Below are 23,819 nucleotides of genomic sequence, written 5' to 3' on the forward strand. Positions count from 1 at the left end.
GAGACCGGAGCATGTGCACTGCTTGTCATAGCGCATTGTAAATTGCCCGGAGTTCAAGGACATTTATAGACAGTAATCTTTCGTGATCCGCCCAGAGACCCTGGAGCTGACAATTTTGAACTACAGCTCCCCAACCTCTGAGACTCGCGTCCGTCGTTAGAATGATCCAATTCCAGGCGCCGAACCGTTTCCCTGTGGTTAGATTGTGTACTTTGAGCCACCAGAGTAGAGATACTCTGGCCCGTGGAGACAACCTACCTTTCTGGTGAATCTGCAGATGCGAGCCCGACCACTGTGCAAGCACATCCAGTTGAAAAGGACGTGAGTGAAATCTTCCGAACTGAAGGGCTTCGAAAGCTGCCACCATTGTGCCTAACAGGCGAATGCACAAATGGACCGAGACTGTGCGTGGCTTGAGCACTAATTGTACCAGATGACAAATAATCTGTACTTTCTGTTGTGGTAGGTAAATTCTTTGCTCTACCGTATCGAGAATCATACCTAGGAATTGAAGTCGTTGAGACGGAATTAGATGTTATTTATTGAAGTTGACAATCCAACCGTGCTGAACTAGTACATTGCACATCAGCAACGCATTGTGGAGGAGCATCTGTTGAGACGGAGCTTTGATGAGCAGATCGTCCAAGTACGGAACTATTATCACTCCCAGGGATCTGAGATGGGCTATCATCACAGACATTACTTTGGTGAATACCCGAGGCGTTGACGAGAGGCCAAACGGTAGAGCCTGAAACTGGCAATGGTTCTGCCGTATCGCAAAACGCAAAAACCTCTGATGAGGTGGCCAAATCGGAATGTGTAAGTACGCATCCTTGAGATCCAGCGCAATCATGAATTCCTGCGGCTCTAAACCTGCAATTACTGACCGCAGAGATTCCATCTTGAATCTGTAGTAAGTGACGTACTGATTGAAGCCCTTTAAGTTCAATATTGGCCTGACCGAGCCATCCGGCTTTGGTACCACAAACAGACTGGAATAATAACCCTGACCTTGTTGGTGTACAGGGACCGGAATCAAAACTGCTGAATCCAGCAGAGACTGAATGGCAATTTGCAGAACCGCCCTCTTGTCGTCCGACACAGGCAGTCCTGTCTTGAAAAACCGCAGTGGCGGGAGACAGTCGAACTCTATCTTGTAACCTTTTAACACTAAATTGCGGATCCACCCATCTGTGGATGTCTGGAACCACACCAAATGGAACGTCTGAAGGCGTGCTCCCACAACTGGAGATCAGAGATGGGCTGGGTGCCCGTCATGCCACTGGCTTGTCGGTGACCTTAGCATCCTGACGACTGGTGTTGGTTTGTTGAAAACCACGTCCTCGACCTCGTCTACTAGGCGTGGCTGTTCCTCTACCACAGCCTCGAAAGGGCTGAGGTCTAAAGGATTTGAACGCCGGACCAGAGTATTTCCGTCTAGGTACCGTTGGAGGCAATGGTAGGAAAACAGACTTCCCTCCCGTGGCCTCAGAAATCCATTTGTCCAATTCAGGACCAAACAACTTCTCGCCACCGTAAGGCAACGCCTCTATACCTCTCTTAACCTCTGCCTCCGCTTGCCAAGACCGCAGCCAGAGTGCTCGTCGTGCCGTAACTAGCGACGATGAAAGGCGAGAAGTGAGCTGACAGACGTCAGTAGAAGCTGTACAGAGATACTCAGCAGCTTCACAGATTTGATCAGCGAGAAGTATAAGGTGATCGTCATGTAGGCCAGACTTGAGTTCAGTTATCCATACAATTAGCGCCTTAGTTACCCAAATGCCAACCAAGCCAGGTCTAAGAAACACTCCTGCTGCTATATACATGGACTTTAGCATAGCTTCTATTTTCCGGTCTGAAGGGTCTTTAAGCGTAGTAGCCGTTGGGACTGGTATGGTTAATTTTTTTGTATGTTTTGACACAGACGAATCCACCATTGGCGGATTCTCCCATGTAGATGTCACAGACTCTGGAAACGGGTAACTAGACTTAAATCGGCGAGGTATAGAAAACAGTTTATCCGGATTCTTCCGTGTTTCTACTAACATCTTATTAAGAGATTCCGAAACAGGAAAACACATTGGAGATCTCTGTCGTTTAGTAAATACGACTTCATCATTTGTCAGAGGCTCCTCAGTCTCTGTAAACTTCAGAGAGTGACGCACTGCCCTGATGAGATCATCAATGCCTGGGCTGTCAAAATCTTCACTATCTGACTGCTGGTCTAATTCACCCTCATCTTGCGCCGTGAGGTCTGGCATAGAATCGTCAGAATGCAACATAGCAGAAACTGGTAAATCATAAGACAAATAAAACTTATCCCTTCTACCCAAAGTGGACTTGGACCTTTGGCAAGGCTGAGACCCCTCGTGTCGAGCGGCGGCCAATTCTGATTGCAACCCAGCCATTACATCTGCTAGCATTGCCCATGGAGCTATATATAGCCGAAGTGCAGTGCACGTGGCCAGTACTATAAGAAATCTGAACCAAAATTCCCACTAACACCCCTGCGCCATCCGGTGGAGTAGTGTTGTAGGAAAGGAACGTTCTGGAATCACAAACAGGAAGAAACAGGAAGCATGGTTAAAATGGCCCCCATGCCATGCTTACACTAATAATCACAGTTCAGGTTATAAACCCGTGTAAAGACATGTATAATCCTGGAAATATCCTGTTAATAACAAACCCTGTTAATAAAGGCTTAATAGCCTATGCAATTCTTACAACCCATGCAGCCTTGCTGCTGCTGCTATGGGCATACATACACTCCCTCCCCCTCCCCCCCCTCCCCCCCCATCCCCCCGTGCAGCTGCGCTGCCTGTGAGAAGACTTCTCCCTCCCCCTGTGCTCCGTGTACCGCTGTCTCTTCCAGCGGGGAGCAGGTACAGGGAGCCGGGGAACGGGTACAGGGAGGTGGAGAGCGGGTACAGGGAGCCATGGATCGCGCTCTATAGAGCCGTGGAGCGGAAGTGCGACCGGCGTACGGGGCTCCGAGCGGCGGGTCTGAGCGGCTCTGGCGGGGCGCTTAGCACTAAACAGCGCCGGCGTCACAATACTGTAAGCGGCGGGCGGCGCACATAAAGTAAAGTGTTCCTCACACAGCGGGGCGGCAGCGTGAGCTGACCGCCCCGTCCCCCAACATACCTGGACGCCTGTGGTGAGGGGCTATGACGGGGCTCCTTCTGCAAGCTCCGTCCAGCCTTCCTGCAGGTAGTCCTGCTCTTGGCTGTGAGGGTGCTCTTTAGTGAGGACCGACACGCCAGCAGCTGCTTGTAGCAGCTTCCACTATCCCGGACTCACGCCTTTTGGTAAGGGGGAAGGGATGTGCAATAAAGTTTAGAAAAAATAAAATAAGTATAAGTGCTGCAGAGCTAGCACTCGTGCTTGTTCTACTGTGAGCACAGAAAAAACACTGAGGTACTCTGGGAATATGGAGGGGAGGAGAGTTACTAAATTTAAATATTCAGTGCCTTGTTCTGCTAAAGCCGGCCATATCCCAAGAGTACTCCAGTGACCCCTAGTGGATGAAAAAGAAATAAACAAACAAACAAAAAAAAACACTCAAAACTAGAAGAGGCTGCACTTAAGACACATTGAAGACCAGGGGATAGAGAGACGAAGAGCTTCTGTCTTAAAGTGATACTAGTCTAATTAAGTGACCGCTTCTTCAGTTCACAGAAGCAAACAGTGGCATCCAGTGACCCCCTCATTGTAAGAAAGAGAAAAAAATATCACCCATTAACACAAGGAGTTCCCTCCCAAATACCAACGCTTCAAATATTTCTGTATAATCATAAGAATAGCACCAGTATTGCATAGAATCAACTAATATTTATTTGGCACTTAACTATCCTTAGGTTCAATAACACAGGATTCATGGGCCTCTAACTTCTCAAATAGTGCCACATTTTTATTGTTTCTCACCTGTTGTACCAATTGAAGAGCAGCCAATTCACCCCCTCTAATTGGTATTCCCTTAATTGATTGCCATTCATGTATTCCCGTGACAGATCTAACTTCTTCCATGATGTAGCCGCTGGCCGTGCCTTGAAGGGAACAAGGCACAAAGAATTATTGCCAGTACATTTGTAGATTAGATTACAAAAAGTAACTCAGGAATTTTCACTCACCACATGCTTGAGGTTAGGCTGCCGGGACTCTATTATTTTGAATTCATCAACCTTCCGGTCTTCCACATCTTCCTTCAGTTCCCAAGTGCTGTCTTCATAGGATAGTGAACACCACTTTACCAGATAATACACCACTGGCTGAAAAAGCAAGGCAGCAGGTAAATATAGGGATTTTTGTTTACTTACCGTAAAATCTCTCTCTCTGATTCCATCTGGGGGACGCTGCGCCGTTACTTGTGGGTTAGAGATGTGTGGTAGTGGAGTTTGGCACAGAACCTATAAAAAACTAACTCCTCCCACCTCTAACCCCTCCCATCTCCTTCCTGTCTAGCCAGTACCTCAGTTAACGTTTAGCCAAGCCAAAGGAAATAGATCAGAATATAACCACTAAAATTAAACAAATATACGAGAGGGATCGCAGCGTTCCCCAGATGGAATCAGAGAAAGAGATTTTACGGTAAGTAAACAAAAATCCCTATTTCTCTTTCATCCATCTGGGGACGCTGTGCCGTTACTTGTGGGATTTCTTAAAGCAAGCTCATGAGGAGAGGAGGGAGACGTAGACGGCAGAGCAGTCCATAAAATTTGACGCCCAACAGAGGCTCCAACAGCCCTAGTCGACTGAGCTCGTATTGGAGCAGGTACAGTAACATTAGGAGAAACATATGCTTGTAGAGTGGCCGAAGTTACCCAACGAGCCACAGAGTTCTTAGAAGCCGGCCAACCACATTTGGGTGCGTCAACTAGCACCAACAACGTATCTGTACGATGAATCGATTCAGTACGAGACAAGTAAATGCGTAAGGCCCGAACCACATACAATAAGGCCAAATAGCTTCCCCCCCCCCTGGAGGAAGCCGGAGCAAACGCCGGGAGGACAATATCCTGATTAAGGTGGAAAGCAGACATGACCTTCGGAAGGAAAGAAGGTTTTGTACGCAAAACGACGCGGTCATTATGAAAAACCAACAAAGGCGGTCTGCAAGACTGGTGTCGAATAAGAGTCCCAGAAATACCATCCTCTGTGAAGGAAGTAGTGTAGATTTTGGGAAATTTATTATCCATCCAAATGACTGCAGGGTGTTTATCGTGAGTTGCAAATGTTGTTGAAGAACAGACTCCGATGGAGCCTTGATTAGGAGATCGTCCAGGTAAGGAGTAATGTTGACTCCCTTACACCTTAGAACCGCCACTATATGTCCCATGATCTTTGTAAACACCCAAGGTGCCGTGGAGAGTCCCAAGGGAAGAGCCTGAAACTGAAAATGCCAAGGGTAGACAGCAAATCTTAACAGACATTTGTGACTCCTCCAAATGGGAACATGTAGGTATGCATCCTTTATGTCTATGGAAGCCAAATATTATTCTGGTTCAATGGCCGAGATGATTGAACGGATGGACTCCATTTTGAATCTCTGGACAGAGAGAAACGGATTTAGGCATTTGAGATTTAAAATGGGACGAAACGAACCATCCGGTTTGATTACGAGAAAAAGACTCGAGTAAAATCCCTGATCCTTTTGCTGGTTGGGAACTGGAAGAATTACACCATTGTGCAAAAGGGTGGCCGTTGCATGCAGAATGGTTTGTCGCCTGGAGGGATCACTCGGGAGAGGGGTGACGAAAAAACAATGTGGGACTGGTTCTTCGAGATACAAGATATATCCTCTGGATATGACCCCCGTCACCCACAGATCAGGTTTTGACAGGCGCCACACCTCCTTGAAATGTAGTAACCGAGCCCCGACCACCAGTGATCCCCCCCGACGACCCTGAGGCGTCATGCAGCAGGTTTGTCGGCAGACTTAACGGCCGTTCTACGAGTTGCCTGTGTTCCTCTGCCTCTGAATGTTCCTCTACGTGGAAATCTAGAAAAAGCCAGAAAGGACTGAAAACCTACTCTGCGCTGAGTACGAAAAGACCGAAGATTTCGGTTTTTGAGGGGCAACCGGGAGAAAGGGACTCTTACCACCAGTAGTATCTAAAATAATCCTTTTTCGTTCCGATCCGAAAAGAAACTCCCCTTCAAAGGGCACAGCTGTTAGGGTCTGTTTTGAATCAGAATCAGCATTCCAGACCCTAAGCCAAAGAGACCGTCTTGCAGTTACAGCCATGGCCGACACACGCGACTGTAACGCCGCAGAGTCTAATAAAGCTTCTCCTACATATGACAGAGACTCCGATATCTGTTCTGCTAACTGAATAACTTCCGACGGATCGTCGGATTGCATACCAGACACCACTTGTGCTAGCCAATCATCTACGGCCTTAAGGACTCAAGCTCCAGCAAGAAGTGGATGCAACGAAACACCCGAGAGAGTAAAAATAGATTTAAGGATTGCCTCTATTTTCCTGTCCGTAGCTTCCTTCAAAGTCACCGACTGCACAGAGGAAATAACAGTGGCTTTCTCTAAGTGTGTAATGGGGGCATCTACCTTTGGGTCAGTCTCCCAAAATCTTGTATCCTCCTCCGAGAAGGGAATATAGAAATCTCAACTTTTTCGGGGCCTGAAAACAAGCGTCCATTTTAAGCCAGGGTTCCTTCAGGATATCTGCAAAATGTGAATAAGAAGGATAAACAACAATCTTGTCTTTTGAAAAAGGCAGTTGAAGTCTCCTCCACCTCCGTCTCCTGGAGGCTACAGGTCTGACGAATGGCCTCTATCAGTAGTTTCACACCTGAGCTTATAGACAGTTCCTCCTCTTCCCAAGTTGAAGTATCCTCCCATTCTGGGTCTACTTCACCTTCCTCCACGGAAGGGGTCATAGGATCTAACACCTTCCCCGGAAAGGTTATGGCTGGTAACGGATGTGTCCTTTTTGTAGCAGTCGAACCGCTTGAAAAGTTTACAAATTTATTCAATGACTGAGTTAAATCAGAACGACTTTTGCCCATATTTTTTGCCTACAGCGGTTCTTCGGGAGCCTGAGTGGGGACTGTACCTGATTGGCCTTGACGTAACTCAGAAATGGCATCGACTATGTGCTTAGCCCATGGAGGCATAGACTGATCTACAGAACCTCCCTGCTGGTCCGCTAGTGGTGACCCAGAGAACGCTGCACAGAGAGGACCCACGTCCGTGCTACCTTTTGAAAGTTTGGAACCACATTGTGCACAGGCAAAATAGACAACCGAAGCTGTCTTTCCTTTAGTAGATTTGTTCTTTTTATTGGCCATATTCTTATTACAAAAAAAAATAATAATTAAGAACTTCTAAAAGGGGTCCTTAAACTTAAAATGCCTTTAGAATCCCCAGAGACTGATTTCTAACAGTGAAGCCCCTTGTACTTACAATGAGTGCAACACTAAACCATAAAAAAAAAAATATATATATCTATATATATATATCTATATATATATATCTATATATATATATATATATATATATATCTATCTATCTATCTATCTATCTATCATACAGGCTATCGTATACTTGCTGTTGTTGATTCAGCTTTAGAATGAGAGCTGTGTAGATAAAGATAGCGTGTGAGTGCCTGTGTGCTGTATGCGCTGCGCAGCGTACCCCGCTGAAGATGGCAGCGCCCAGGAGCAGAAAATTCTCCACAGCAGCTGGGCGGAAGTGCGCGTGGGCTCACCAGGGCGGGAAGTGTTTTCTTCCCGTTCGTGTCACCGCCGCGTCTAGTCCCGCCCCACAGTAAAATCACACACACACACACACACACACACACAAGCAACACACCTCTAGAACAGTCCAATACTGTCAAAGACAGATTGTGACTGTTCTATACCTTAGTAGTGCCTCTTCATCCACAAGTAAAATAGAGAGCCACAGTGTGAAGAATGGTGACCCATCTGGAGGCAGCCGAGAGTGGGAGATGACTAACTAACCCCACTCTAATAGCACCTGTCACCTGTGTACAGGGACTAGGTACTCCAGAAGAATAAAACAATAAAAAAACCTAACTAAAAATCCTAGTTCAAAAAACGGTGTCTGTACTCCACAGGCACAAAACAAAAACTGAGGTAGTGGCTAGACAGGAAGGAGATGGGAGGGGGTTAGGGGGGGGGGGAGGAGTTTGTTTATTATAGGTTCCGTGCCAAACTCCACTACCACGCATCTCTAACCCACAAGTAACGGCGCAGCGTCCCCCAGATGGATGATAGAGAAATAGCTAACTACCTCATTCACAGGGCAACACCAACTAGAAGTTTCCTTCAAATTGAGCTTATTTAAAAAAAAGAACACTGCAAATATATACAATTGATAAGTAGCCAAATAGAGCAATGGAGAAGTATCATAATTACAGTAATTAGCCAGATGTAGAATGAGGTGAGAAGTATATTTCACCCTTTGGAGAATTATGAACTCAACACAATACACTAAATAATTAAGTTTAAGCATTAACTTACCTCTCCATTGTCCTTATCAATGCTATGTGATTCATCCAGAATTCGATCCACCTCTACATAGTCTGGATTAAAGGGCTCTTCATCCTCTGGCAGGAAGTGCCGCATCTGAGCCATCTTGGTTTTAAACCTCTTGAGCTTTTGGTGGATGCGTTTGTCCCTCTCAAGCTGTTCAATTGTGGCCCATTCACAGTGCAGATAGGAGCTGAAAATAGGGAGAACATTTACCAATCTATCCAGCAACTTTTAAATCCAGAAAAAAACATTGAATAGAAACATACTCACTAATTCTTATACTTGACAAAGAATTCTTCTGCATCAATATAAATTCCTGAAGGAAGCTGCAAGAGAAACAGGGGAAAAACAAATCAAAACTTAACAAAAACAATTAACACACGGGCAGTTATAGGCACAGAAAAACAACTAGTGCACCAGTGTTACATTACTTTTCCGCACCTCTCTTTTTACCACTCGCATACACAAGATTTTGTCTACAATAGCAGCATCCTCTTCGCTCGGATTTTCCTAAAAATAAATAAAAGTACATCATATATTTGTATCATAATAACATGATGCAATTATCAGGGGATTGTTTTTGTTTTACATCTACAGCTGTACAAAATTATAAAAAAAAAAAAAAAAAAACAACCCCAACACCACCGCAACAATTAAGATAATCATCTAAGGGTATTGAAACAATTTAACCATATTTAAAACTTCTATAAAACAAATGTCAACTAAGAATGGTGGGCCATGCATTCCACTATCAATAGTCCTCATCTGTATATGTGAATTTAGCGCATGAACCAGTATTAGAATGGAATGTATACCAAATAGAACTGTATATAAAAAAAAAAAAAAAAAAAAGTGGCTCTGTAACTAAGCAGGCATTGTTTCCGGTTCTAGAGCTTTAAGCAAAACGTTAGTAAAGAACACACATTTCGAAGTTAATGACACAACACAGGAACATTAATTGTAATTTGAAGTGTTATGCTTGATAATCTGTACTTCATAGCAATATAAAATCATCAGGGATGCAACATTATTATGAATCTCAATCTCCAGCCCGGCAACCTCAAGTCTAACTTATTAATAGTCAGTGTACACGACTTGCCACAAAGAACTGCATGGAGGGAACAGACTCATTGTCAGGCATTGGGATGGGCTCAGGCAGAAAAACCGGTTCACTCTTAACAGGTCCAGTAACATCCACTTCCTCATCATCTTCATCATCAGTAATCTTAATATCCAAATCCTCAGTATATTTCTTACGTTTCACTTGACGATTTGATCGCCTCTTCTAAACAAAAAGAAATAGTATTGAGAATAATTGAGTTATAACCTTATGGATGGTTGTTACATTTGCAATAAATAATTCACCTATGTCCAAGACAAAAACGATTCTCTGTGACCCAAGGTAATATAGTAGTACGTTAAACTACTTTAACTAGAGAACTTTAATGTGAAAAACTTTTACTAGCAAGAGCTCATTTCATCCAGAATTAAGTTTAACACTTACTACAAAGCACCCTAAAATGCTAAACAATCTTGCATCTATTTCAAGTCTACTATAATACTATAATTACCCAATTAAGATAGAAGGTTGCCAATTACCTGCAACCAGTCATGGCCAACTATTAGAAAGGACACAGCCTGCAGACAACATGGATATTACAGTGCATGACCTTGGGCACCATATTATATTACACAGAGATAAATTATAATTATTTTATTATATATACACACACACACACACACACACACACACGGGTGTAGTATGGTATGCCGGCGGCCGGGCTCCCGGCGACCAGCATACCGGCGCCGGGAGCCCGACCGCCGGCATACCAACAGCGTGGCGAGCGCAAATGAGCCCCTTGCGGGCACAGTGGCGCGTGTAGGGGTCGTGGACCTCCACGAGGGAGAAAAAGCGTCGGAGTGTCAGCTGTCGGGATTCCGGCGCCGGTATACTGTGCGCCGGGATCCCGACAGTCGGCATACTGAAGAGCACCCCACACACATAAATACACACACACGTTGAGTATCCCATTTTCAAAATGCTTGGGACCAGAAGTAGTTTGGATATCGTTTTTTTCCGTATTTCTAAATAATTGCATACCATAATGAGATATCATGACAATGGGACCCAGGTCTAAGCACAGAATGCATTTATGTTTCATATACACCTTATACACACAGCCTGAAGGTCACTGAATACAATATTTTTTATAACTTTGTGTATTAAACAAGGTTTGTGTACATTGAGACATCAGAAAACAAAAAGGTTTCACTCTCAGTCTCACTCAAAAAATTCTGTATTTCGGAATATTTGGATATGGGATACTCAACCTGTTTCTATACATCTCATACATCATAGTCCTGGGAATGCAGTAATACAAAGGGATCTTCTAAAAGAGCCTTAATTAGAAGGGAGATTCTTTACAAAGCCCATTTATAAACCAGAGACCACAACAGTACTGTATCTCTCTCCAGTTGCCACAACAGCAAGCATATGAGCCAATTGGGTGTCATTTCGTGTCAACTCAACACATTTTGTTAAAGTTTTACCTCACCAGCTCAGATTTTGTTCAAATTTGGTATGCGGAGAGTATATATGTAGTCTTAGAAAATTATTATTTAAATATCTCATTCCCTTTCTGAAATGTAAAGTTTTCAAAAATCTGTCAAAAAAGCACAACCAGCATATTTTCAAATCACCATAGCAGTTCTCCTAGTTAAGCTTGAGAGTTGGCAGGTCTGTAATTTTACTGTATTTTTTATGTCCGTTCCTATGATATACAACACAACAAGCTTTGTGAGGAAAACTTTCCAAATTCAAACTGAAATTTTGATCATGATTATCTCAAAAAGGCGAGTACACAAAAAAGGTTACAAAAAATAAAAATCTGAAAATAGTCTACACTAATGTAATAATTCCAACTGTAAGTATCGGTATCCTGATTACACTTAAAAAAACCATTGAGACATTGTCAAACTAAGTGTAATCAGGATACAGATACTTCCAGTTGGCGTTATAGGGTCGACTTTGCATAAGACATCTATTAGCGGTATCCATAGTTACATCAGGCTTTTTTGGATAGAATAATGATGGTGAAGGTCCAGCTGGATGAAGGAAGGTCACTTTTAATTCATCTTCATTCTTGACCATCTCATAAGCAAGTCACCATTTCTTCTTATACACAACGGATACATAGCCATTTATTTTTGTCAATTGGCGTTTATCTAGAGAATTTGTAACAAATACTGTAGATGATGTTGTAGCCTTAGAAAAGGTTTTCACAGATATGTTTGATGTATTCAAATCAACAGGTATAAAATCAGGATACGGTTGTATTCCCTGAATAGTTACTTACTGGCTGAAACGATCATTCAAAAATGTTTCAGACTCCATATAATCTTCTTGCGTCGTTAACATCAAATTAATTCCAGATATTTTTTCTACTGCCCACTCAAAGTTGGATAGGTGTGAGGATTTGGTTCTCATAGAGACGTTGTTGGCTGGCTCTAGCTGCCAGTCTCTTGACTGAGCCGACAACTCCATCACAAGGCCTTTCCCATGCGCTGTTGCTGAAAAATGCCATTTGGCCTCAACATTGAAGTCTAGCTTGTGACAACACAAGTTTTTGAAGTTTTTCTTATTTTTTGTATTGGGCAGCAGACCCATCAGAGAAATAAAAAATTTTTTTTTTTTGCATTTTATAGGGGTATATGCAATTCACGGCGAATCGCGGCAAATTATCGCCTTTTTTTAATTCGACACAATTCGACAGGTGAATTCCGGCAGGTGGCTGCCGGAATTCACCATATTCAATGAAAAACGGTTTCGACATTCCCGCGGGCGAAAAACGGCCGATTTGCCGGATTTTGCCGCGATTTTAAAAAACGGGGAAAAACGGGAAAAAATGGCGTGGGGTCCCCCCTCCAAAGCATAACCAGCCTCGGGCTCTTCGAGCTGGTCCTGGTTCTAAAAATGCGGGGGAAAATTTGACAGAGGATCCCCCGTATTTTTAAAACCAGCACCGGGCTCTGCGCCTGATGCTGGTGCAAAAAAATAAGAATTTACTTACCGATAATTCTATTTCTCGTAGTCCGTAGTGGATGCTGGGGACTCCGTCAGGACCATGGGGAATAGCGGCTCCGCAGGAGACAGGGCACAAAAGCAAGCTTTTAGGATCACATGGTGTGTACTGGCTCCTCCCCCTATGACCCTCCTCCAAGCCTCAGTTAGGTACTGTGCCCGGACGAGCGTACACAATAAGGAAGGATCTTGAATCCCGGGTAAGACTCATACCAGCCACACCAATCACACCGTACAACTCGTGATCTGAACCCAGTTAACAGTATGATAACAAAGAAGTAGCCTCTTAAAAAAGATGGCTCACAACAATAATAACCCGATTTTTGTAACAATAACTATGTACAAGTAATGCAGACAATCCGCACTTGGGATGGGCGCCCAGCATCCACTACGGACTACGAGAAATAGAATTATCGGTAAGTAAATTCTTATTTTCTCTAACGTCCTAGTGGATGCTGGGGACTCAGTCAGGACCATGGGGATTATACCAAAGCTCCCAAACGGGCGGGAGAGTGCGGATGACTCTGCAGCACCGAATGAGAGAACTCCAAGTCCTCTTTAGCCAGAGTATCAAATTTGTAAAATTTTACAAACGTGTTCTCCCCTGACCACGTAGCTGCTCGGCAAAGTTGTAATGCCGAGACCCCTCGGGCAGCCGCCCAAGGTGAGCCCACCTTCCTTGTGGAGTGGGCTTTTACAGTTTTAGGCTGTGGCAGGCCTGCCACAGAATGTGCAAGTTGAATTGTGCTACAGATCCAACGAGCAATCGTCTGCTTAGACGCAGGAGCACCCATCTTGTTGGGTGCATACAAGATAAACAACGAGTCAGATTTTCTGACTCCAGCTGTCCTTGAAATATATATTTTCAATGCTCTGACAACGTCCAGTAACTTGGAGTCCTCCAAGTCGCTAGTAGCCGCAGGCACCACAATAGGCTGGTTCAAGTGAAAAGCCGAAACCACCTTAGGGAGAAAATGAGGACGTGTCCGCAGTTCTGCCCTGTCCGAATGGAAAATCAGATATGGGCTTTTGTACGATAAAGCCGCCAACTCTGAAACTCTCCTGGCTGAAGCCAGGGCCAATAGCATGGTTACTTTCCATGTAAGATACTTCAAATCTACCGATTTGAGAGGCTCAAACCAATGAGATTTGAGAAATTCCAAAACTACGTTTAGATCCAACGGTGCCACTGGAGGCACAATTGGGGGTTGTATATGTAGTACACCCTTGACAAAAGTTTGTACTTCAGGCACTGAAGCCAATTCTTTCTGGAAGAAGATTGATAAGGCCGAAATTTGAACTTTAATAGACCCCAATTTGAGGCCCATAGACAATCCTGCCTGCAGGAAATGTAGGAATCGACCCAATTGAAATTCTTCCGTTGGGGCCTTCTTGGCCTCACACCACGCAACATATTTTCTCCAAATGCGGTGATAATGTTGTGCGGTCACTTCCTTCCTAGCTTTAATCAAGGTAGGAATAACTTCCTCTGGAATGCCCTTTTCTTTTAGAATCCGGCGTTCAACCGCCATGCCGTCAAACGCAGTCGCGGTAAGTCTTGGAACATACAAGGTCCCTGCTGAAGCAGATCCCTTCTTAGAGGTAGAGGCCACGGATCTTCCGTGAGCATCTCTTGAAGTTCCGGATACCAAGTTCTTCTTGGCCAATCCGGAGCCACTAGTATTGTTCTTACTCCCCTTTTCCGTATAATTCTCAGTACCTTTGGTATGAGAGGCAGAGGAGGAAACACATACACTGACTGGTACACCCACGGTGTTACCAGAGCGTCCACAGCTATTGCCTGAGGGTCTCTTGACCTGGCGCAATATCTGTCCAGTTTTTTGTTGAGGCGAGACGCCATCATGTCCACCTTTGGTTTTTCCCAATGGTTCACAATCATGTGGAAAACTTCCGGATGAAGTCCCCACTCTCCCGGGTGAAGGTCGTGTCTGCTGAGGAAGTCTGCTTCCCAGTTGTCCACTCCCGGGATGAACACTGCTGACAGTGCTATGACATGATTTTCCGCCCAGCGAAGAATCCTTGCAGCTTCTGTCATTGCTCTTCTGCTTCTCGTGCAGCCTTGTCTGTTTACGTGGGCGACTGCCGTGATGTTGTCCGACTGGATCAACACCGGCTGACCCTGAAGCAGCGGTTTCGCCAAGCTTAGAGCATTGTAGATCGCTCTTAGCTCTAGTATATTTATGTGAAGAGACGTCTCCAGGTTTGACCATACACCCTGGAAGTTTCTTCCCTGTGTGACTGCTCCCCAGCCCCGTAGGCTGGCATCCGTAGTCACCAGGACCCAGTCCTGTATGCCGAACCTGCGGCCCTCTAACAGATGGGCACTCTGCAACCACCACAGGAGAGACAACCTTGTCCTTGGTGACCGTGTTATCCGCTGATGCATGTGCAGATGCGATCCGGACCATTTGTCCAGCAGATCCCACTGAAATATTCGTGCATGGAATCTGCCGAATGGAATTGCTTCGTAAGAAGCCACCATCTTTCCTAGGACTCTTGTGCATTGATGTACTGACATTTCCTGGTTTTAGGAGGTTCCTGACAAGTTCGGATAACTCCCTTGCTTTCTCCTCCGGGAGAAACACCTTTTTCTGAACCGTGTCCAGAATCATTCCCAGGAACAGCAGACGTGTTGTCGGGGACAATTGAGATTTTGGAAGATTCAGAATCCACCCGTGTTGTTGAAGCACTACTTGGGTTAGTGCTACACCGACTTCCAGCTGTTCTCTGGACTTTGCCCTTATCAGGAGATCGTCCAAGTAAGGGATAATTAATACGCCTTTTCTTCGTAGAAGAACCATCATTTCGGTCATTACCTTGGTAAAGACCCGAGGTGCTGTGGACAAACCAAACGGCAGCGTTTGAAACTGATAATGACAGTCTTGTATCACGAACCTGAGATACCCTTGGTGTGAGGGGTAAATTGGGACATGCAGATAAGCATCTTTTATGTCCAGGGACACCATGAAGTCCCCTTCTTCCAGATTCGCTATCACTGCTCTTAGTGACTCCATCTTGAACTTGAATTTCTGTATGTACAGGTTCAAGGATTTCAGATTTAGAATAGGTCTTACCGAACCGTCCGGCTTCGGTACCACAAATAGTGTGGAATAATACCCCTTTCCCTGTTGTAGGAGGGGTACCTTGACTATCACCTGCTGAGAATACAGCTTGTGAATGGCTTCCAATACCGTCGCCCTTTCTGAGGGAGACGTTGGTAAAGCAGACTTTAGGAAACGGCGAGGGGGAGATCTTTCGAATTCCAACATGTAACCCTGAGATACTATCTGCAGGATCCACGGGTCCACCTGTGAGCGAGCCCACTGATTGCTGAAAATCTTTAGTCGACCCCCCACCGCTCCTGAGTCCGCTTGTAAAGCCCCAGCGTCATGCTGATGGCTTTGTAGAACCCGGGGCGGGCTTCTGGTCCTGGGCAGGGGCTGCTTGCTGCCCTCTCTTACCCTTTCCTCTGCCTCGTGGCAGATAAGACTGTCCTTTTGCCCGCTTGTTTTTATAGGAGCGAAAGGACTGCGGCTGAAAAGACGGTGTCTTTTTCTGTTGGGAGGGGGTCTGAGGTAAAAAAGTGGATTTGCCGGCAGTTGCCGTGGCCACCAGATCCGATAGACCAACCCCAAATAATTCCTCTCCTTTATATGGCAATACTTCCATATGCCTTTTGGAATCCGCATCACCTGACCACTGTCGCGTCCATAAACTTCTTCTGGCAGATATGGACATCGCACTTACTCTCGATGCCAGAGTGCAAACATCCCTCTGAGCATCTCGCATATAAAGAAACGCATCCTTTAATTGCTCTAGAGTCAATAAAATACTGTCCCTATCCAGGGTATCAATATTTTCAGTCAGGGAATCCAACCACACTACCCCAGCACTGCACATCCAGGCTGAGGCTATTGCTGGTCGGAGTATAACACCAGTATGCGTGTATATACTCTTCAGGGTAGTTTCCAGCCTCCTATCTGCTGGATCCTTGAGGGCGGCCGTATCTGGAGACGGCAACGCCACTTGTTTTGGTAAACGTGTGAGCGCTTTATCCACCCTAGGGGGTGTTTCCCAGCGCGCCCTAACCTCTGGTGGGAAAGGGTATAATGCCAATAACTTCTTAGAAATTAGCAGTTTTCTATCTGGGTTAACCCACGCTTCATCACACACATCATTCAATTCCTCTGATTCTGGAAAAGCTACAGGTAGTTTTTTCACCCCCCACATAATACCCCTTTTTGAGGTACCTGCAGTATCAGATCTGCAAAGCCTCCTTCATTGCCGTGATCATATAACGTGTGGCCCTATTGGAAAATACGTTTGTTTCTTCACCGTCGACACTAGATTCATCTGTGTCGGTACCTGTGTCGACTGACTGAGGTAAGGGACGTTTTACAGCCCCTGACGGTGTCTGAGACGCCTGAGCAGGTACTAACTGGTTTTCCGGCCGTCTCATTTCGTCAACTGACTTTTGTAATGTACTAACATTATCACGTAATTCCATAATTAAAGCCATCCATTCCGGTGTCGACTCCCTAGGGGGTGACATCACCATTACCGGCAATTGCTCCGCCTCCACACCAACATCGTCCTCATACATGTCGACACACACGTACCGACACACAGCAGACACACAGGGAATGCTCTTATCGAAGACAGGACCCCACTAGCCCTTTGGGGAGACAGAGGGAGAGTTTGCCAGCACACACCAAAAGCGCTATAAAATGTATATAAACAACCCTAAAAGGTGTTGTTTTTGTTATATGCGCTTTAAATATATAAATATCGCCAAAATATGCCCCCCTTCTCTTTGTTACCCTGTTTCTGTAGTGCAGTGCAGGGGAGAGTCCTGGGAGCCTTCCTCACAGCGGAGCTGAGCAGGAAAATGGCGCTGTGTGCTGAGGAGAATAAGCCCCGCCCCCTATCCGGCGGGCTTTTCTCCCGGGTTTTGAGATATCTGGCCTGGGTTAAATACATACATATAGCCTCAATGGCTATATGTGATGTATTCTTTGCCATCAAAGGTATTAAATATTGCTGCCCAGGGCGCCCCCAGCAGCGCCCTGCACCCTCCGTGACCGTTCAGTGTGAAGTGTGTAGCAACAATGGCGCACAGCTGCAGTGCTGTGCGCTACCTTCATGAAGGCTGAAGAGCCTTCTGCCGCCTGTTTCCGGACCCTCGATCTTCAGCATCTGTAAGGGGGATCGGCGGCGCGGCTCCGGGACGAACCCCAGGGTGACCTGTGTTCCGACTCCCTCTGAAGCTATGTCCAGTAGCCTAAGACTCCAATCCATCCTGCACGCAGGTGAGTTGAAAATCTCTCCCCTAAGTCCCTCGATGCAGTGAGCCTGTTGCCAGCAGGACTCACTGAAAATAATAAACCTAAAAACTTTTTCTAAGCAGCTCTTTAGGAGAGCCACCTAGATTGCACCCTGCTCGGACGGGCACTGAGGCTTGGAGGAGGGTCATAGGGGGAGGAGCCAGTACACACCATGTGATCCTAAAAGCTTGCTTTTGTGCCCTGTCTCCTGCGGAGCCGCTATTCCCCATGGTCCTGACGGAGTCCCCAGCATCCACTAGGACGTTAGAGAAATACGGGGGACAAAAAGAGTAGGGGTCCCCCGTATTTTTCACACCAGCATCGGGCTCCACTAGCTGGACAGATAATGCCACAGCCGGGGGTCACTTTTATACAGTGCCCTGCGGCCGTGGCATTAAATATCCAACTAGTCACCCCTGGCCGGGGTACCCTGGGTGAGTGGGGACCCCTTCAATCAAGGGGTCCCCCCCCCAGCCACCGAGGGCCAGGGGTGAAGCCCGAGGCTGTCCCCCCCATCCAATGGCTGCGGATGGGAGGCTGATAGCCTTGAGAAAAATTACAAGGATATTGTTTTTTCCAGTAGTACTACAAGTCCCAGCAAGCCTCCCCCGCAAGCTGGTACTTGGGAGAACCACAAGTACCAGCATGCGGGAGAAAAACGGGCCCGCTGGTACCTGTAGTACTACTGGGAAAAAATACCCAAATAAAAACAGGACACACACACTGTGACTTGTACAACTTTATTACATACTGCCGACACACATACTTACCTATGTTGACACGAAGCAGTCGGTCCTCTTCTCGAAGTAGAATCCACGGATACCTGAAAATAAAAGATAATTATACTCACCTTCCAGCGTCCAGAGATACATCCACGTCCAGAAAATAATCCAGGTACTTGGCAAAAAAACAAAACGCAATGACCCGATCCTGCGGACTGAAAGGGGTCCCATATTCACACATGAGACACCTTTCCCCGAATGTGCCGGGACCCCACGTGACTCCTGTCAGAGGTCCCTTCAGCCAATCAGGAAGCGCTACTACGTGGCGCTCACCTGATTGGCTGTGCGCTGTCTGTGCTGTGACAGCGCATCGCAAAGCCTCTCCATTATATTCAATGGTGGGAACTTTGCCGTCAGCGGGAAGGTTACCCGCGGTCAGCCGCTAACCGGCGGGTGACCCCACCGCTAGCCGCAAAGTTCCCACCATTGAAAGTAATGGAGAGGCTTTGCGATGCGCTGTCAGCTCAGACGCGCACAGAGCCAATCAGCAGAGTGCAAGGACGTTGCACTCGCTCATTGGCTGAAGAGACCTTTCTGTGACAGCTGTCACATAGAGGTCTCTGCATTCGGGGAAAGGTGTCTCATGTGTGAATATGGGACCCCTTTCAGTCCGCAGGATCGGGTCATTGCGTTTTGTTTTTTTGCCAAGTACCTGGATTATTTTCTGGACGTGGATGTATCTCTGGACGCTGGAAGGTGAGTATAATTATCTTTTATTTTCAGGTATCCGTGGATTCTACTTGGAGAAGAGGACCGACTGCTTCGTGTCAACATAGGTAAGTATGTGTGTGTCGGCAGTATGTAATAAAGTTGTACAAGTCACGGTGTGTGTGTCCTGTTTTTATTTGGGTATTTTTTTCCCAGTAGTACTACAGGTACCAGCGGGCCCGTTTTTCTCCCGCATGCTGGTACTTGTGGTTCTCCAAGTACCAGCTTGCTGGGACTTGTAGTACTACTGGAAAAAACAATATTCTGACATTTTTCTCAAGGCTATCAGCCTCCCATCCGCAGCCCTTGGATGGGGGGGACAGCCTTGGGCTTCACCCCCTGGCCCTTGGGTGGCTGGGGGGGGGGGGGGGGGGGACCCCTTGATTGAAGGGGTCCCCACTCCGCCAGGGTACCCCGGCCAGGGGTGACAAGTTGGATATTTAATGCCACGGCCGCAGGGCGCTGTATAAAAGTGACCCCCGGCTGTGGCATTATCTGTCCAGCTAGTGGAGCCCGATGCTGGTGTATAAAATACGGGGGACCCCTACTCTTTTTGTCCCCCGTATTTTTTGCACCAGCATCAGGCGCAGAGCCCGGTGCTGGTTTTAAAAATACGGGGGAACCCCTGTCAATTTTTTCCCCGCATTTTTAGAACCAGCTCGAAGAGCCCGAGGCTGGTTATGCTTTGGAGGGGGGACCCCACGCCATTTTTTTCAGGGATTTTACCATTCCATCCAAAAAAAATATATATATTTTTAAAAATATATAAATAATACTTGTGCCTCCAAAAAAGACAAACCAAGTACCTAATCCCTTCTAATATAAATGGATATGATATTACCAAGAAAAAAAAACACAAAAAAATATGTTTTAAATTTTTTTTATTAGTTTCACTCTCCAAAGTGTTGCGGATTGAAAATGACGAATTTACGGTCTAAAAGCACTGTTGTCGAATTTCCAAACTTCCATTGAATAGACTTTGGTCGAATTGCAGCATGTGTATCATTGCAAAAAAGTCGAATTTGTCAAAAGTCGAATTTCAAAGTGTCGAATTTTGAAAGTCTGTTTTTTTTGTCGGAAAGTACTGAATTGCATTGTCGAATATTTTTTTTTGGCGAAAAATTCCTGAAATTCGACAATTTCGGGAATTCGACCGCAATTGCATATACCCCATAATATCTATATTCTCACATGTAGATATTGTCAAAAAGTAATTAAGAGTATTTACATTTAATTCACATATTGAGTGTTGGGCTAATCTTAGATGTTCCGTCATATAATTGGATTTAAAAGTAGGCCCTGATTTTTTTTTTCAAACGTAATGACTACTCCTCTTTAAAATTATTTTTAACTATGAACCCACTATCCTCCCACTTTTACACTTTGACAAACATATAACATTAGTATAGACTATTTCCTTAAATTTCTTTACCTTTTTTTGTCTATGCACTTTTTGAGATAATCAGGACTAAAACTTTCAGTTTGAATTTGGAAAAATAGGATTTTGGTACTTACCAGGTAAATCCTTTTCTTTGAATCCATAGGGGGCACTGGAGTACTCTTGGGATATGGACGGCTTAGCAGAAACAAAGGCACTGAATATTTAAATTTAGAACTCTCCACCCCTCCATATCCCAGAGTACCTCAGTGTACGACCTCAGTGTTTTTTACTGAGCGAACAGGAACTATAGAGAGGTTGACAATGGAGAATTCCTATAACATAACGGACAACAACAAAGTTGACACATAACGTTACTGAAAACTAAACAGTTGACACCATAACCGATAGACCTTTATAACTTGAACCAATCGGTGAAAATGTGTTACCATAAGCTCCTCTGAGCTTAATACAACCCAGGTAAAACTGCTCTGGGTGGGCGTCCAGTGCCCCCTATGGATTCAAAGAAAAGGATTTACCTGGTAAGTACCAAAATCCTATTTTCTTTTTCATCCACTAGGGGTCACTGGAGTACTCTTGGGACGTACCAAAGCTTCCCTCGTGGGCGGGAGAGCTGTTTGACACCTGTAACAGTAGGCGGCCAAAGCTAGATGCTGATGCCGCAAACGTTTCAAAACGTGTAAACGCGCACAAACGTGTGCACTGAAGACTATGTAGCCGCGTCGTAGAAGCTCCACGACCAGCTCGTCATGACATTCCCACAGAACCTGTGGGATGAGCTATTACTGACCTAGGCGACTGTAACTTAGCCTTAAGGTAAGCCTGACTTGTAGTCCGTTTTATCCAACTGGATAATGTCTGCTGAGAAACTGGCTAACCCCAGTTGGCAGCATCATAGAGAACAAACAACGTATCCGTATTACGAACTGTAGACGTTCGGGACATATAAACGCGTAATGCGCGTACCACATTCAGAATTATAGAATGTGCTGTCAACACAGGAAACACTATTGGTTTATTGATGTGAAAAATAAGAAATCGGAATTCGTCCGAAGTTCCGCTCTGTCATGAGGAAACCCAAATACGGTGGCTTGGAATACAAGGCACCAAAATGTGAAAACAAAACCCTTGCCGAAGCTAAGGCTAGAAGAAAAACCGTTTTCCAAGTGAGAAACTTAATCCCCATTTGTTGTAAGGGTTCAAAATATGAAAACTGTAAGACAACTGAACCCAGCTTCAAGTCGCATGGCCCTGTAGGTGGGATAAATGGAGGCTGCATTCTGATGACACCTTGTAAAAAAGTGTGTACTGACGCAATAAAGTCAAACGTCTTTGAAAATAAATTGACCATACAGATACCTGCACCCTTAGTGTAGATAAACGCAGTTCTCCATCCCACACCGTCTGTAAAATACCAGAATACGGGTAACTTGAAAGATGATGTCGGAAACTTCCGAGCTTCACACCCACCTATATAGACACACCAAATTTTGTAATAATGAGCTGCCGTAAGCGGCTTCCTAGCTCGTAACATGGTTGGTATAACCGATACTGTAATGCCCTATGTCTTTTCTTAAGAGGGCGGTCTGAACCACCACCCCGTCAACCGCAGCCACGGTACATAGGTAAATAGGGGTAAATGACCGGTCCCTGTTGTAACAGGTTGGACGTATTATGAGCGGGCAAAGATCGTGTGCGAGTATTCCTTGGAGATTCGAGAAGCAAGCTCTCCGAAACCCATGAGATATCACTAGTATGACTGTGACGAACTGTCTTATGATCCGTTTTAGCAACGGAGAGAGTAGCGGAAAACGGTGGAGCCAGATACACGAGGCTGTACAACCACGCGAATGTGAGAGCCTCCACCGCCACTGCCCTTGTGATCTGTCGTTCTGTACACATACTGAGCGTTTGTAATTGTGGCGAGATGCCATCATGTACACCTGAGGGTAACCCCACCTGTGGATACACATGTGAAACACCTCTGGATTTCATGCCCAGTTTTCTGGATGAAAATCCCGACGGGTGAGATCATCTGTCTAACCGATGTCCACTCCCGGAATGTTCGACATCACCTTATGGTGTTCTGGCCAATTGAGGATTCGAGCTATCCTCTCTGGTTGTTGTATATGCAACTCCCGTTGCGTTGTCTGACTGCCCTTGGACAGACTGAAAACGAAGCATGTAGTGCATTGTAAATTGCACGGAGTTCGCGGACATTTATAGACAGCAATCTGTCGTGATCCGTTTTAGAACCCCTGTCGCTGACCTTTTTAACTACAACTCCTCAACCTCTGAGACTGTCGTCCAGAGTATAGACACCCTCGCCGCCCTGTGGGAAACGCGAGTGAAACCCGGCAAACTAAAGCGCTTCGAAAACACATCATTGTTCCCAATAGGCGAATACACCAATGTACCGCTAGTGTGCGTGGCTTTTGCACTAATTGTACTAGATGGTATAATGTGTTCTTTCTGGTGTAGTAGGTAAATCTCTTTGATTTACCGTATTTATAATCATACCTAGGAATTGAAGTCGTTCAGACGGAATTAGATGCGATTGTTTTTGAACTTGAGCCTGCCACCGTGGTGTACGTTAGTAGCGCAAGTAAGAGGAACCTCTGTTGAGACAGAGTTCTTATGAGCAGATCGTCTAAGTATGGAACGATTGTCACTGGCAGGGCTCTGAGATGAGCTATCATCACCAACATCACTTTGGTGAATACCCGAGGCGTTGACAAGAGGCCAAACGGTAGAACCTGAAATGGTTAATGGTTGTGGCGTATTGCAAAACGCTAGAACTTGTGATGCGGTGACCAAACTGGAATGGGTAAATACGCATTGTGAAGGTCAAGCGCAATTATGCAATTTTGTGGCTCCCAATATGCAAATACTAACCGCAGAAAATCCATTTTCAAACTGCAGTAAGTGACTTGCTGATTGAGACTGCGACGGAGCCCTCCGGCTTCGTTACCCCAAACAGAGGGGAATAA

At 45.5% G+C, this 23,819-nt stretch overlaps 1 protein-coding gene across 5 annotated transcripts in view; it reads right to left on the minus strand.

Moving 5' to 3' along the window:
• The window catches only part of CHD8 (chromodomain helicase DNA binding protein 8), a 371,271-nt gene that overhangs the window by 190,477 nt on the left and 156,975 nt on the right, over positions 1–23,819 (minus strand). For all 5 annotated transcript variants that reach the window (XM_063913512.1, XM_063913515.1, XM_063913511.1 and 2 more), the window contains exons 7-12: positions 9,614–9,799; positions 8,956–9,024; positions 8,785–8,840; positions 8,503–8,704; positions 4,131–4,268; positions 3,925–4,046 (exon numbers count right to left, since the gene is read on the minus strand). In XM_063913512.1, coding sequence (XP_063769582.1) covers positions 3,925–4,046; positions 4,131–4,268; positions 8,503–8,704; positions 8,785–8,840; positions 8,956–9,024; positions 9,614–9,799 — 773 coding nt within the window. The remainder of the gene's footprint in view (positions 1–3,924; positions 4,047–4,130; positions 4,269–8,502; positions 8,705–8,784; positions 8,841–8,955; positions 9,025–9,613; positions 9,800–23,819) is intronic.

This window comes from Pseudophryne corroboree, chromosome 1 (assembly GCF_028390025.1).
Source record: "Pseudophryne corroboree isolate aPseCor3 chromosome 1, aPseCor3.hap2, whole genome shotgun sequence".
Taxonomy (NCBI): Eukaryota; Metazoa; Chordata; class Amphibia; order Anura; family Myobatrachidae; genus Pseudophryne; species Pseudophryne corroboree.